Source organism: Pteropus medius, unplaced genomic scaffold (genome assembly GCF_902729225.1).
Source record: "Pteropus medius unplaced genomic scaffold, Ma_sr-lr_union100, whole genome shotgun sequence".
Classification (NCBI taxonomy): Eukaryota; Metazoa; Chordata; class Mammalia; order Chiroptera; family Pteropodidae; genus Pteropus; species Pteropus medius.
The window spans coordinates 4,374,892-4,390,703 of NW_024340692.1; the positions used below are offsets into that span (position 1 = coordinate 4,374,892).

Below are 15,812 nucleotides of genomic sequence, written 5' to 3' on the forward strand. Positions count from 1 at the left end.
TTAAAAAGATAAAAGAATAATAAGTATACGTACAACCATAAGTTAAATTCTCCGGAGTTCAAAAACCTACACCTTGGAGCTGATTTACAGTGTGATATTAGGACAAAACCTGTAATCACTTCACACCAGTAAACTCTTGAAAAGCTCGCTGTCCCAAAACAACTGTTCTATCGTTCCTTGATCTCTTATTCTGCTCTGGTAAAGGTGACTTTACCCTGAAACGGTAATGATATGTTCCCAGAAACATGACCGGGTTTAGGTACACCTCTGGCACCAGCTCCAGCTCTACTGCTTTTTGTCCTGTTCAAGAAAATCAAATCTTTTTTAAGGACTGTGACATATAGGGCTACTTTTTAAAAGGACTTGATAGATTACAAATTTCCATATTTGACTATTGGCAACAAATTCATTGTAACACATCTTACACATGAGGTGCAAAAAACTGAGGCTGGGAACCACTGCTCTAACTCTTAGAAATATAGCTATTTACTCCCACTAAATTATACTCAATCCCCTCTCATCCTAGTATTACCTCAAAAATAACCAACGTCTCTCCACTAGGGCTGCTGCTCTGTTGCAGCATCCAGAAAAAAAGTAATAAAAGGCTTCCAGGTCTGGCCCCATCACCTACCTCTCTGATCCTCAGAATATAATGCCTCCTACTTAAGTTTTTGTGAAAATAAAATGAGAAAATGTGTACAAACACACTTGTTTAAAAATGCCACAATTAGTACTATTATTTTTAAATTATAATTGTTTTGAATAGATCATATAATCCAAAGGTTCAAACTTCAAAGGTATAAAAGGTACAAAAAGTCTCCCTTCCATCATCTTACTCTCTACAAAGATTATTCCATGGTTTAGCACCCTGTACTGCAGGTAATAAGTTTGAGGTCATTTTGATTTCTGTCTCTCTACATGTGACCTATTTCTCTTCCCTTTTATTTCCTTTTCTTTTCTCTTTGAAAGCTTCAGGATATTCTCTTTGTCTCTACTTTTCTGAAATTTCATAATGCTATGCCATTGTGGTGAAGATTCAGTGGGCCCTTTCTATCTGGCAACTCATAACCTTTAGTTCTGAGATGTTTTCTTAAATAATTTCACTGATGACTTATCCCTATATGTTTTCTCTCATCTCTTTCGATACTCCCTATTATTCAAATTTGTCTTCAAATTTTCTTCTCTTTTCTCTCCAAAGGTGTTTCCAGTTCGTACGTCTTTCAATTCTCCCTGCCTTTTTACAGTAATTTCTGGGGGAATTTATTCCATCTTCATCTTCCATTGCTTCTATTGACATTTTTCATTTCTGATTTAATATTTTTAATTTCTAAGAGCTTTCTTTTTTGTTGGGTCTGGTTCTTGCCTCATGGATGTCATATATTCTCTTTCAACTCTGAGGCTATTAATGTTACTTGTTTGCTAAATCTCCCTGCAGAATTTCTGATTCTTCCAAGTTAGTTGTTTTTCTCTCCATTTAGAGGCTTTCCCTAAGAATCTGGTAATTCTTGGTTGTCTGCTCTTGATTAAGAATAACTATAAGGGTGACATACCTTTTACCCATCTATATATCCACAACCCAGATTCCAAGTTGTAAGGAGCTCGGCACCTGTGGTCTTCACTGGAGGAGAATCTGGCTGGGCCATTTATCAGGAAAACCCAATATCAGTATCATTCGTTTTTAACTCTTGGCTTGGTCAAATGACCCAAAGAAGAGTCTTCCAAGCTCCCACATAGGGTACAGAAATCTGGTGATAGCTTTTAAGGAAGCCAACAGAAAAAGGAAGCTGGAAGGAATCGTTCCTCAATATTCAGCATTGAGTATGCTATCCTACTGTTTTTGCCAGTCTGGGGACCCTCTATTTCACCATCTCCAGAGATTAAGCCTCCTGAGTAAAAACAATTCCAGAGTGGCATGCTCTTGAGAAGGGGATTTTAGAACCTAGCTGCTTCTAGAACAAACAGTTTTCATCTAACTCTATTTTACCCACTACTGTTATTCCAGTTCCTAATATCAAAAGATTTTCCAGTTCATAAGATTTTCAACTAACAAGTTATCTGTCAGCCTTCCCCTCCTGCCTTAGGATTCTAACATCTCAGGTCTGCTAACTCAGTTATCCCTTTTCCATTTGCTTTCCAGGTTCCAAAATTTTCTTTCTTATCATGTCTCTTATTCTCTCAATCATCATGAGATTATCTTTTTTAATATCCCATAACTCCATTAGGTTTTTACTCTCTCCTCAAACTTTTATCATAAAAATTTCAAAACTACAGAAAATTGAAAGTATTGTACAATGAACACCCACAAACCCACCACCTAGACTAGACTCTATGATTAACATTTTGATATATCTGCTTTATCACACATTCACCCACCTATGTATCCATTCATTTATCCATCAGACCATCATACTTTTTATGCATTTCAAAGCAAGTTGCAAGTATGAGCACATTTCACTCCTAAATAATTCAGCATCCATATCATTAACTAGAATTCTATAGTTTACTTTTTTGTAGGTAAAATTTACATATAGTGAAATGCACAACTCTTAAGTGTACCAGAGATTTGACAAATGCATACACTCATGCAACCCAGACTCCTAAACTACAGAATATTTCCTTTAACCCAAAAGTTTCCTCACACCTTTCCCCAGTCAATCTCCACTGCCAACCCATCCCAGAGGCAGCCACTGTTCTGATTTCTTTTTCACCAACAATTACTGTTTTTTGTCCCAGAAATTCATAAAAACAGAATCATACAGGATGTCCTCTTATGTGTAAAGCTTCACTCAACATAATGTTTTTGAGATTCATTCATGTTATTGCATGTATCAGTAGTCGGTTCATTTTTTTTGCTGAGTAGTATTTCATTGTATGAATATAACACAAATTGTTTCTTCATTCTCTTGTCAATGAACATGTAGGGTTTGCTTGTTTGTTTTCTAATTTGGGGTTGTCATGAAGGACCTGCTGTAAAATTGGTATGGAAGTCTTTTGTGGACATATGTTTCTCAGGGAAAAATACCAAAAGATGAAACTGCTGGGTCATAGGAAAAAGGTATGTTTATTTGAAAAGAAATTGCCAGGTTTTTTCCCAAAGTAGTTGTACCATTTTACTCTCCCACTAACAATGTATAAGAGTTCCAATTGCTCTACATTCTCACTAACATTTGGTATTGAGTTTTTTCAATTAGAGCTACTTGATGGGTATGTATGCATTTCCCTAATGATAAGCAAGATTAAGCATTTTTCATGTGATTGATGGCCATTCCTTCATTTCCTCAAATGTGTCTGAAATTATTTGACTTTGGGCAAGTAACTTCCCATCTTCCCTGGACTTCAATTTCCTCATAGTTAAATGAAAGTCATTAACTTGTATACCTAGTGCCTTGCAATCCTTTTATTCCTAAGTTCTAGATAGTGGTGTACTTACTAAAAGCCAGAAGTAATCAAAAATACTCTGACCAATGGCAATAACCCAAGACAGCTGGCCAAGACTAAGGTTTGTAACCTTTGCAATATTTATAACTTAACATTTATTCATCCCCATGCAGTTAATAGAGCACTTTCATTTTCTGATTTCACCCTTAAAACCTAGGTTCAAATATCAGTAAATAAGTGGTAGAAACAGACTCAAATCTAAATCTTCTGCATTCATGTTCAGTGCTCTCTTAATCAAAACCTGCTGTGTACAAAAATATTCATAGCAGCATTATTCTTAATAACTAAAGCACAGACACTATTCAACTGCCCATCCATAGTAAATAGATAAATATAAGTGTGGTATGTGCACACAATATACTAAACATTAATATGAAGTTCATACATTAAGGGTGAGCTAGCAAACACAACGTTGAAGGAACAAAGCCAGATTCAAAAGAGTATATTGCAATCATATAAAGTAACAAAAAAAAAGGCAAAATTAATCCTCACTAATAAAAATCAAGATAGTAATTATCTATATAGAAGGACTTCTGGTAATTTTCTAGTCCATGATGTGGGTTCTTGTTATCAGCTTATACTTATCTAGGCACATTTCTTTATATATATTATACTTAAGTAAAGATTTTAAAAGATGGTCATATTCTATATAAGAGATAACTTTTGAGGATTAAATCAACTGCCTTTTTCTCTAGGCAACACACTCTGACCCATTGGTTCCTAAAGCTAGCTAATCAACAAAATCACCTGCATAGTTCTTGCACATACAGATTGTCTCGTTAGATATTCTGATTCAGACTATATGTGATAGGAAGCCTAGAATATATGAGTATTTAAATCTCTATGTGATTCTGCTGATTATTCATGGAACAAGTGCCCTAAAAAATGGTTAACAGAATTTTGAACCCCTTTTTCCATACATACACATTAAAAAAATAATGTAAAGTAGATGAATGTTCACGTAATTTCCAGAAGACTTTATACATGCCCAGTCAATGAATCAAAACTCTTTCTCTGACCCTATATGGAATGCATACACAACAGTGAACGATGATACACAATGAGGTTACAATTCTTAACATAGAAAGAAATGAAAATGGTCCTACCACAGAGTTTTTCGTGGATCCTATGTGCCTCAGCCAACCTTTCTTCAGCAGCTCGTCTTCCAAGACCAGCTTCCTTTCTGGCAACAGCCAGGTCATATTCCAGACTTTGTCGCAATGCCTCTCCTTTTTCAACCTCAGATCGCAGCTTGGCGATCTGGCTCTCATAGCCAGCCAGCTAAAAACATATATATTCCTGATATCATAAACCAATATTAAAATATGTCTCCAAGATCATTATGAGATCATTCACCCAAACATTTAAATTTTTAGAGAAGCTTGTTTCTATAGTATTTACAAGACAAGAATTTACAACTTTATACTTCCTGAAAGACTAGAAAAGAAACATTAGCCTTACTCACCAAATGACACTAGTAATTTTATTTTCGAGAACTCACTAAAGAAAAAAATAAAAACAAAAAAATTCTTATATGAACTTCTTAGAAAAATAATCACAAGTTTTAATCAAATAGTCATACCCAAGAAATGAAAAAAATGCATGACACACAGGAAGCACTGAAAAAATTCATTCTCTCCTCTCCTATTTCCTAAATGAAACTGAGAAGCAAATTGCAGCAAAATATAGTTTGGTAAATACTGGCTATATTATTTCTCTTGATTATGACATTACCTGATAGAGCATAAAGTAATAAAGTGCCAATCTTACAGGTATTTTAATGAACTAATATCTAATTTATCTAATATCTAATGACTAGATTTAATTTACCTAATATCCTTCCATGAGGTAACATGACAAAAAGATAGGTCAAGGAGTTTAGAACTGTATGATTTATAAAGTCCTTTCCTACTCTAAAATTGTATGATCTAGTCAATGATTCCTTAAATAATATTAAACATCTGCTATGTGTCAAGTACAGTGAAAGATATGAAAACAAACACTATAGGACCCTTAATCTCAAAAATCCAATGTTATAGGAAGATATATACCAAAAGTTTTATAAAAGAGGTAAAAATGTTATAATAGTTTTTTAAAAAGCAAAATTACTTATTGCTAGTGGGAGAGAAAAAGATGGTGGATGAGAGAATGCTAGAAAAGTATCATTTAGGAAAGCATTGAGATACTCTACAAGGCTAGAAATACATGATCTAATTACTAAATAAAATACAAATGGATTTCTGAAGAGCGACATCAGAAATTACTATATGTAGTTGTCAAATGTAGAGTGTAGTAGCAGTTACACTCTTTTCTTCACATAAATAATAAAATAATTTCCAATTTAAAAATTTTAGAAAAGCAAATGTCTTCAAAACACTTATACTTACAAAATAAGAACTTAGGAATATCTTTTAATAATTAAAGAAAAAAATCATAGAACCACCTTAATTACATGTTAAAGATAACTGTTTCAGAATAACTCCATCCCTCCTGCCCACTCCCTCTCTACCCTCGTAAGAATAAAGTTGTTAACATTTGAGCATTCCCAGTTGTGCCAGTCATTTACTTGTTCGCCCTCAGATCCCCTCCCTTCTCCAGCTGCACTCTGTACCACAGAAATTACATTCCCCAGGCTCCCTTGACAACTAACTGGCATCTCAGGTTTGGCCAATTGGAGACACCTGTGTACTTGAGGCCGGGAGAAGAAAAGTAGGCAGGGTATTTCGCCCTCTCTAGGACTACCTGGAGCATTATCTCCATCTTCCCTGTAGCTGCAAATCCTTCCGGATAGTCCCTCCTTCCATGGCCCTAGCTCTCTCTAACTGGTTCTGGCTTTTATCAACCTTAAGAGTGAAAGAAGCTTCCTAATAGTGCTACCCTCTGAGTTGCTTAACATCCCCTATTTGTCTTTCAGCTTTTCTAGTACCTGTGAAATCTATTCCCTCTACTAATGTCTTTTCGCTAAAAGACCTAGAGCGGTTTCTATTTCCTTGACACCAAATAATGCTGTTGTCTCAAGATGGGTTTCTGATATTGCGTGGAGAATCTTTATAAACCTAAATACAATGAAGACTCTTTGCAGACAGAAATGAGACCTGGTGATCCATGGTATACAGTAGGATCACAATTTTTTAAATTATCATGTGCAGTTGATCAGAATAAAGTGCCGGTTGAAGACAAACCTTTGGGAAATGAAGTAGCAACTGCACTTGACCATAATGGCAATATTGTTTACAGTAAGACCTGTGGGGTGGGAAGGCTCTATTTGACTATGCTATAGAATTCATAAAAACAAAATGATGATTTCAGGGCTTAGAATTTTAGCTCAAGATAGTCGGAAAAACAGAATGTTTCTATGTTGACTTTTTAAAGAATCTCTTACTTTTTGCAGCCCCAGGCCAAAAAGGCTAAGGACCAGAAAGAAAACCTAATTATGAGGAATGCAGAATTACAATACGAATTGAATAAAGAGTCTCACCAAGCTTCTAATGTTAAGATGTTATGTATCAGTTGGACATTAGGTAGGAAGGAAAGAGATGGGATGAGGGTTTTTGGAGTTAGAAAAACCTGAAAACTGTGAACTCCCAAATGCCCCGCTGGACATCGCTTGCCAAACAGCTTCTCCTCCCTGTCTGAGAAAACTAGTCTTCCCTTCCTGAAAGACTTAGTAATGACAACACCTGAAGCAGCTGTCTTGCAAGAGAATTTGCAAGACCTACCTCCACAACTTTTTGTCGGTAGATTAGAACTCAGTATGCCACAAGAAGAGAAATGCAGAGTCAGCTCCATGAGAAAATAGCTGATATATCAAAAGAATTGCAAGATTTTGCTAATCTTGTATCAGCAGGAACGTGCAGACACAGGCATATGATTGATTTGGATTTAATAAGCTTGCTCTAACATCTTGCTTGGACAGGAGACTGTAAATTGATTTCAGCATCAGCCCACAATCATTTAATAAGGTCAAAATGCCAGTACTTTCCTGACATAATATGAAGACTTAAGGAGATGGGAGTACTTTTATTATGAGCAAGCCATAAACCTCCTCTTTCCCAAGGTACGTCCTATTGGAGGACCCAAAGACATTCTTTCCCTAATTAAAATGCTATAAACTACACTGGAGAGGGCAGCACAAGCATCCTTAGAAAGCTCTGGTGGCTGACCTTTATGCACCAAAAATTAAAGTGGATGTGAAGATAATGGTGGGATATATCACCACTGAGATGGACTCCCCGATTTCAATTGAAATGGTGCACTTCCAGAGTGGCAAAGACCACATGGTAGCAATTAACCATTAGATAATGAATGCTGAAGAGCAAAAGGTGTGGATTGCCAATCATTTGTCCATTTGATCTCAAATCCATTCCCTAACCCATTCTTTTGCTCTATTATGTCATAGGAACGAAAATTCCCATGCTCCATTGCCAAATGGCTCTATTTCTGGCAGTGTCTCTGGCAGTAGCTATGAGGTTCCAGCTCCCCATCCCTTCCCTCCACCATTCCAACCCTGGCTGAAGAGCCCCTACCATGGCTCTACCACCACCAGAAAGCCCCAACTTCTAGACTCTGGTAACCTCATCTCCTCCCATTGGTCCTCTGGCCTAGAGTTGGTGGTGTAGATTCCTAGGTCTTCCATTCCCAGTACAACCAATTCCCTCTGCTAATGCCCCTCTGTTTCTCTTATTGGACCTTATCTGATTTCCAGAACTATCCACATAGCTGATGGAAATATATCCTCTGCCCATGAGGTTGTTTTCTCACTTAAGGTTCAACACATGCACTAAAACCTGCAACAGCAGTAAATGTTATCTCCCTCTTTTTTAAAACATATCTGCATTCTTTTAAGTTTTTATGCTCAACAGTTATCTTAGAACCTCCTCTCACTGTCATCCTCCTTCTTCCTTTACGTCCTCTATAGCATGTCTTAGCCTCTAAAAGAAAGGTTTTTCACCATTTTTGTACCATGACCCCTTCTGGCAACCTGGCAAAGCCTCCTCAGAATAATGTAATTAAATGCATAAAATAAAATACATGAGATAACAGAAAGAATCAAAATATAAAAGCAAATATATAACAAAACAAATTGGTGATATTGTAATCTATACATTTCTTTAATAACATTAAATAACAAGCTTTACTCTTAGGTCTAATAACCACTGTGATTTCAAAGTAGTGACAAATAGAGGCAGTATTTCAAAATATTTGCCATAACTGATTTGAGGTATCTATGATTTCTAATGACAATAAAGTTAAAAGTACTGCTAATGATATCACTTGTTAAAAGAAAGAGTGACTGGGTCAAGCCCTTCATAACTAAAGGAAATGCTTAATATGAGTTAGAGGTTAATAAAAATTAAAATGTAATTTTCCCCATCCAAGTACATGGATTCCCTGATTTCTCTGTTTCTGAGGACCCCAGCTTAGGAACCCCTGCTCTTAAGAAGAGTGCCTGAAATCAGTCAAACAGTATCATCAGGTCCTGAAGCCTAAAAAGTGTATTGCTCGGTCCTACATTTGCAGGATCTTTTAACTAAAGAAAGTTATATTGCTCTTCTTTATCCTCTCTCATCTGTCATAATGCATAGTTATGAAATTGTTTTTCTTGTGATAAGAACTTTTAAGATCTACTCTCTTAGCAACTTTCAAATATGCAATACAGTATTATTAGCTATATTCAACATGCTGTACATGACATCCCCATGACTTATTTATTTTATAATTGGAAGTTTGTACATTTTGACCCCTTTTGCCCACTTCACCCAAACCCCACCCAACCCCACCTCTATATTTATGAGCTTAGATTTCTGTTTGTTTTTTAAACTCCACACAAGAGTGAGATCATAGGATATTTGTCTATGTCAGACTTATTTCACTTAGCATAATGCCCTCAAGGTCCATCCATGTTATTGTAAATGGCAAGATTTTATTCTTTTTGAATGGCTGAATAATATTCCATTATATGTATATACCACATTTTGTTTATCCATTCATCTACTAAAGGACACTTAGATTTTAAAAATACTTTATGCCAATCACCCAGCATGATGTGTGTTAGCATTACAAATATCTGATAAGGCAAATATATGGCCTTAGTTTTTAGACGGTTTCATTCATTTCTGACTTGCTTTACAAAGGGCATATTTGGAGATTACATGGCTAAACCAATTACTATATGAGTAAAATCATCTAAACAAATGATTGAAACAATAAGAATAAATAGTAATAGAAACCAGGAGTTGAATCAATTCTCACTACCTGTTTTGAGAAAATTCTTTCTTCCCTGAAATAATTTCCTGTCTCTTTAATGTGAACACATACTTCAAAACATCCTGATCAAATAAAAACAATAAATAGTGTGTTCTACTGAGAAATCTGATGACAACTGCAAATACATGTGAAAGAATACATTTAATAGACGATTGATTATCATGACAGTAATGTATATTTTAGTTTCAAAAATAAGTTTGGAGATGGTGAACAATCAGCATAAATTTAACAAATACCAGTTTATATTTAGTCTGGAATATTAAAATGCAAATAAAAGCAAATATTTCAATTTAAATTACCTCAAGTGCCACTAAAAACACAAATAAAACAGTCATATATTCATTGCTTGTTATTTTAATGAGAAACCACTGTTCTTTAGATATCCTGAAAAAAATCATTTTTTCAAACATTTATTCAAAACACTGCCACTGAGGGCTTAAAGCAGTGTGAGAGACAGAAAAAGCATGGTCACACTTTCAGCTCTTAGGAAGCTTACAGACTAAGGAAGAGCAGATAAGCATGAAATAAATGTTTCAGCTCTAAAATATCTGTAACGGCAACATGTTGTGAAAGAGGAAAGAGGTAATCAGTGTCACCTAGGGAGGCTTTAAAAGATTTCAAGATGGAACAGCATGGGAATTTAGTAAAAAGGGAAGAAAAAGCATAGTTTATGCTTAACTGTCAATAAATTATAGCTACTATTACAGTGCGCAGGCACTTTATAAAATTCACTTAATTATCACAACGACTCTTTGGGGCCAGCATTTCACAATGAGAAACCAATAATGTACAGGATAAATAATTCACCCAAGGTCACACATTTTATAAATGGAAGGGCCAGGAATGAGTCTAGGTCTATAACTCAATATTCTTTCTACTACACCAGGTTGCTTAAGCTGAGCTTTAAAAATGAGTAAAATTTTAAAAGAGAAAAAGTAGAAAACAGGAAAAAAAATAACAGGCAGAAGAGACATAAATATATAATTTATGGCTTAGAGTGAAAGATAACTACTGTCCTTGCAATTTGTACATATACATATAAAATATATATGTGTGTATATATACTAATAAAATAAAAAATAACATAATAAAACAAAAATAAACTAAAAATTTATGAATTACACTATGATTAAAAATTCCATACGCAAATCCACTTATTTAAGAGACTGTTTCATGATCAAGATCATGAGGAACCTACATTAACATTTCAAAAATATCTGATTCATAAATCCTTTAGTCACCAAACGAATTCATCAATTAATATTTTTAATTAAGTTTAACCCACTAAAATAAACTTAAAACAACATATAAATAAACATAATCATTAAATTTCTACTTTACCACTCCTATACAATAAAAAAAAAACTATGTTTTATTATAATTCACTTTTTAAGCACAAGAATGTTATACTGGTAAATGTTAAACATGAAGTTTGTAATATGAAATGAATCTAAATAATCAAACTCTTACTTTTAACATTATTTGAGAGGAAAATACATTCTACCTCTGCATTGTGCTTAGTTGTTATTTCTAATTTTTCTTTCTTAGCCCGATGAAGTTTCTTTCTGAGATCAGTGGTAATATCCAAGTCTGTTTCACTTTTAAGCATTTGTTTTACTTCAGATGAGGCATTCTTCAGCCTAAAAAATGAGATCATAATAAAACATAATTCTCATTAGGTATATTTCCAACATTTCTGGTATTTCTGAAAACTTATTTTTCAAAAAACACAGAGAACATATGACCCTTGCACTAAAGAGACTTACAATCTAGTAAAGATGTCAATTGCAAAAGCTAGGGAGAAATGATAAGCAGTGTATGACTAGAAATAAACCACTGTCCACTGGGAAACCACCACTTTGTTCAAGATTGGTACTTAACAGCTGTTTGATCCTATCACAAGCTGTTATTTTAATTAATATAATAGCAAAGAGAATTTAGAGGTAAAAACTCACAAGAAGAAAGAGCACAGAAGATGAGACAATAGCATTAAAATACTGGGAGCTGGAAAGCAGGTAGACAAGTGGTAACTGATTTACATTAGAGAGTTAAATTCAAAGTCAACGGTGGAGAAAGCAACCTGATTTACACCAGAGTCTCAAAAGCTCAGTTAATTGGCAACACCTTTGAAAATAGAGGTAAAAGTGGAACAGAAAACAAAAGAATTGGTTGAAAGTCTGCCAAAGAAATAATGAGATCCATAAATCCTCTGCCCTATACACCACACAACTGAGTACTGATCTCTTCCCCACTGTGGCAAAACACTAGGGGTTTATTCCCTGGATGGGAAAAAACAGGTCTCTGGACTGGAGACATCAGATACAAACGGGGTAAGGGCTCCATACTAACAACAAGATACTCAAGTAAAAAGTTATATAATAAATGAGAACCTTGGTCTTCTAACACTTCTTGTCTGCCAGAACAATGGCAAAGAAGAAATTGAAAGGGTGTTCTTTAGAAAAGCTAACCAGTAAGGTGAAAAAGATCAAAAGATGCTGATGCTAGGAGTTCTCTAGCAAAAGAGAAGATACCACAAACACAAAGCCTCACACACTGAGCTTCCGATCATCTTTTTAGGCCCCTACCTTTAAATATGAACAGACAGCCAAAGATCACCAGAAGTTAGGAAGCATTTAATAAGAAAGACAGAGACCAAATTGAGTGCTGGGTGGAGGGAATAAGCTTTCAAAGATTATGCAGGGAAAAGATAACTTTAAAGAGAGAGACAACCTATTATTACCACTAATGTCTTCAGAAAAACAGAAGAGGAAATAACATCAATAAAACAAGAAACTACATGTAATAAAAAATGAAATATTTGGAAAACAAAAGAAGAGCTCTTGGAAATCGAAAACACAAACTAAGAAATGAAAAGAGGAAGGAAGGAAGGAAGGAAGGAAGGAAGGAAGTCAGCCAACCTCCAGGAGTGATTTCTTTAAGAAGAAGATAACAGAAAACAATAAAATACTTCAACTATCTAAACATATTGAGAGACTTATACAACTTGGTTGGAGTATGAAGTCGAATTCATGATAAGTTCATAGAAATTAAGCAAAATAAACAGTAAATGAGACAATTATTAAATCTAAGAAAAACCAAATGTAAAAGAGAAAAAAACGGTATCTAAGTGCTACTACATGGCTCAATTGGGGAAATGTTCATAATTATAATAATGTAAAAATTAAATAACTAATCTAACCAAGATTACAATATCACTAAATATAGAGAAAATAGAAAAGGGAGAAAGCATGAATGAAAACTAAAAATTATGATCATGTACAGTAGGAAAATAGTACATAATTGAAGCTGAAAACTCAAATAGCAATATAAAAAATTTAAGAGATATAGATTTAAAAAATCATCTCTGAAAGTTGAAAATGATTGTTTTAGAGATCAAGAAAGTAATTTGTCTCAAGGAAATTAGTACTGTTAGTTTTTTAAAACTTACTATGAAGCTATAGTAATCAAAACAGTGTGGAACTGAATTAAGAATAGACATGTAGATCAATGTATCAGAATCTAAACTCTAGAAATAAACTCATACATACATGGTAAATTAATTTTCAACAAAGGTATCAAGGCAAATCAATGGGAAAAGGATAAGTTAGGTTGAAGAAGAATTTCCCACTTAAATGGCTAACTTTGTAATCAGTTCTTTGTTCTGCTTCTGTAAACATGCTCACTGCATAGGCCAAAGATCTCGGGGTCAACTGAGAACTCACCCTTCCCTTTAGATGTATTACCTTAGTGCCCGTTTGAACAGATGTATTGCCTTAGTGCCTGTTTAAAAAAAAAAAAAAAATCTCTCCTGCTCTGTAACTGTCCGTAGCCTGTAGCCCGTAGCAACTCCTAGGGTCTGTAAATCAGCCCATGCCAACTGTCACAACACAGGTATAAAAGAAAAATTGCCCCTAAGCTCAGGGCCCAGATTTTCAGAGCACTAGCTCTTCTGGGACCACGAGCATAATAAACCTGACTTCTCCAACTCTACGAGTACGGCTTGATTTCTCGCTGATCTGAGTTTTGCAATTTTTCTGCAACCTTTCTGGGGGCCCCAGCAAGATTCTCAACTATGCCGGCCCTTGAGCTGCTAGACTGGTGGCTCGGCCAGGCCAGGGAAGAGGGGCTCTGAGACCAACGGGGAGGCGTGCCACCTGACGGCATTCCGGGTTCTCTTTCTGACCGGCACTCATACTCTCCAGACGGCTGAGCCCCCAACCAGACTCACAGGAGAGACGGACCAACTCACCAGGAACAGCCACAGGATAAGCTAAGACCCCATACACAACTGCCTAGTCAGGTCCCAACACTGGACGGAAGAGGAGCTTGATCACCTCTTAGTCTTCAGTTTGAAGACACAGGTCAGGGTCTTCCCAGTGAGGGAAGACATCAGGGTCTTCCAAAGGAGGGAAAGACATAGCTCAGGGCCTTCCAAGAGGGGGAAGCAATGATTTAACCTGCTGTGTGAATGAGTGAATGAACAAGTGTCCTGGTTGGCTTAGTGGTCAGGTACAAGTTTGTAGCTCCATGGCTGAGCACCCTTAAGGTCCCCTAAAGGCCATGGAGTTCGTTTGGGCTCACTCTGTGGGTCCGTAGTGAATGGCATACAGTCCAGGGAAGCATCAGACTAGTATCAGATTGTAAGTCACAAAGCTGCGTCTGCTACGTCTAAGCATCACCTAAGTTCCCCGCAGGGGGACACAGCCAGATGAGCACCTGAATGGTCTCCTCTTTGGAGGGAGCACACACTCTTGTCTTTGCATCACCATCACAGGTTGAGAAGAGTTTTGTCAACACTAAGAAAGCGGAGGGAGCTCCATCACCCTCCAGAGTGCAACCAAGCGCCCTCACAAGTTAGCAAACAAGTTAAGGAATGGTGGGCGGTTGTGCAAAAGAGGGTGAATGCTGAGAGGCTAAAATGTGGCCTTGCCATAAAGCAGAGTTGAGCCCCAATCTGCGGTTCCATGGCAATTCTCATACAGCTTACGGTGGCCCCACTGGATCTCCATGAGCAGTCTACTCCAGTAGGACAGGTTGGGGGTTCATACCGACCCATCAATGCTAAGAGGCATCTGAAAAATCCCTACGAGGGGTGCAGCCAAAGACTGGCGAAGCGAGTGACGTCCCCTCCGAAGACTCACCGACCCTATCCCCAACCCTCCGTGTGGCGTGATTATTGTTGCGGGAGGCATGGGAGGAGGTTCCTCTAAGCCAACTGTCTTAAATTGTATGTTGAAAAATTTTAAGAAAGGTTTCTCAGAGGATTACAGGGTCAAGATGACTCTGAGAAAACTTCATACTGTTTGCGAGCTTGAATGGCTTGCCTTCAGGGTAGGATGGCCTTCAAAAGGGACCCTAGACCTCCCCACTGTTAGAGCTATGTACTGGATAGTGACAGGAAAGTCACCCACAGAGTTCTATGAGAGACTGTGTGAGGCATTCAGGGTATATACCCCTTTTGACCCCTAAGTGCAAAAAAAACAACATATGGTCAACGCGGCATTTGTGGCTCAATCTTGAACTGACATCCACCGCAAACTTCAGATATTAGAAGACTTTGCTGGGATGAACAACAGCCAACTACTAGAAGTCGCAAACAAGGTGTTTGTGAACTGCGACCAGGAGGCCCAAAAGACAGCTGATAAGTGGATGAAATGAAAGGTATCTCTGCTGGCAGATGCATTAGGGAACCCAAGCCCAGTACAACAGACTGCTGCTCCCCCATGGAAGGGAGAAACCAAAAGGAGACCACCATTACATCACAACCAATGTGCCTACTGCAAACAGACTGGCCATTGGAAGAACAAGAGGACATCTGAAGAGCCAAAGAAGTTCAATCAACCTCGTAAAGGAAAATACCAAGCTGAGCCAGTCGTCCAAGATCTTATAGGCCTGGCCGAAGCACAGTCAGGCTAGGGGAGACTGTGCTCCCTGATCCTAGGCCCCCAGGAGCCTATGGTCGTAATAGAAGTAGGAGGCCATCAATGACTTTTACCGTAGACACTGGGGCTGGACACTCTGTGGTAACCACACCTGTGGCTCTCTTTATGAATAGTTACGAACAGTAACTATTGTTGGGGCGACGGGGGACCAAGTCACTCACTCGT

The 15,812-nt window shown here is 36.9% G+C and overlaps 1 protein-coding gene across 9 annotated transcripts in view; it reads right to left on the reverse strand.

Moving 5' to 3' along the window:
* Positions 1-15,812, reverse strand: part of CCDC171 (coiled-coil domain containing 171) — a 265,767-nt gene that overhangs the window by 234,860 nt on the left and 15,095 nt on the right. For 8 of the 9 annotated variants that reach the window (XM_039873836.1, XM_039873897.1, XM_039874057.1 and 5 more), the window contains 2 exons: positions 11,210-11,345; positions 4,545-4,719 (listed from right to left, as the gene is read on the reverse strand). In XM_039873836.1, the coding sequence (XP_039729770.1) occupies positions 4,545-4,719; positions 11,210-11,314 (280 nt within the window). In that variant the 5' untranslated portion in view covers positions 11,315-11,345. Of the gene's footprint in view, positions 1-4,544; positions 4,720-11,175; positions 11,346-15,812 lie in introns of those variants that run through there. The other variant, XM_039874147.1, reaches the window with a different exon arrangement.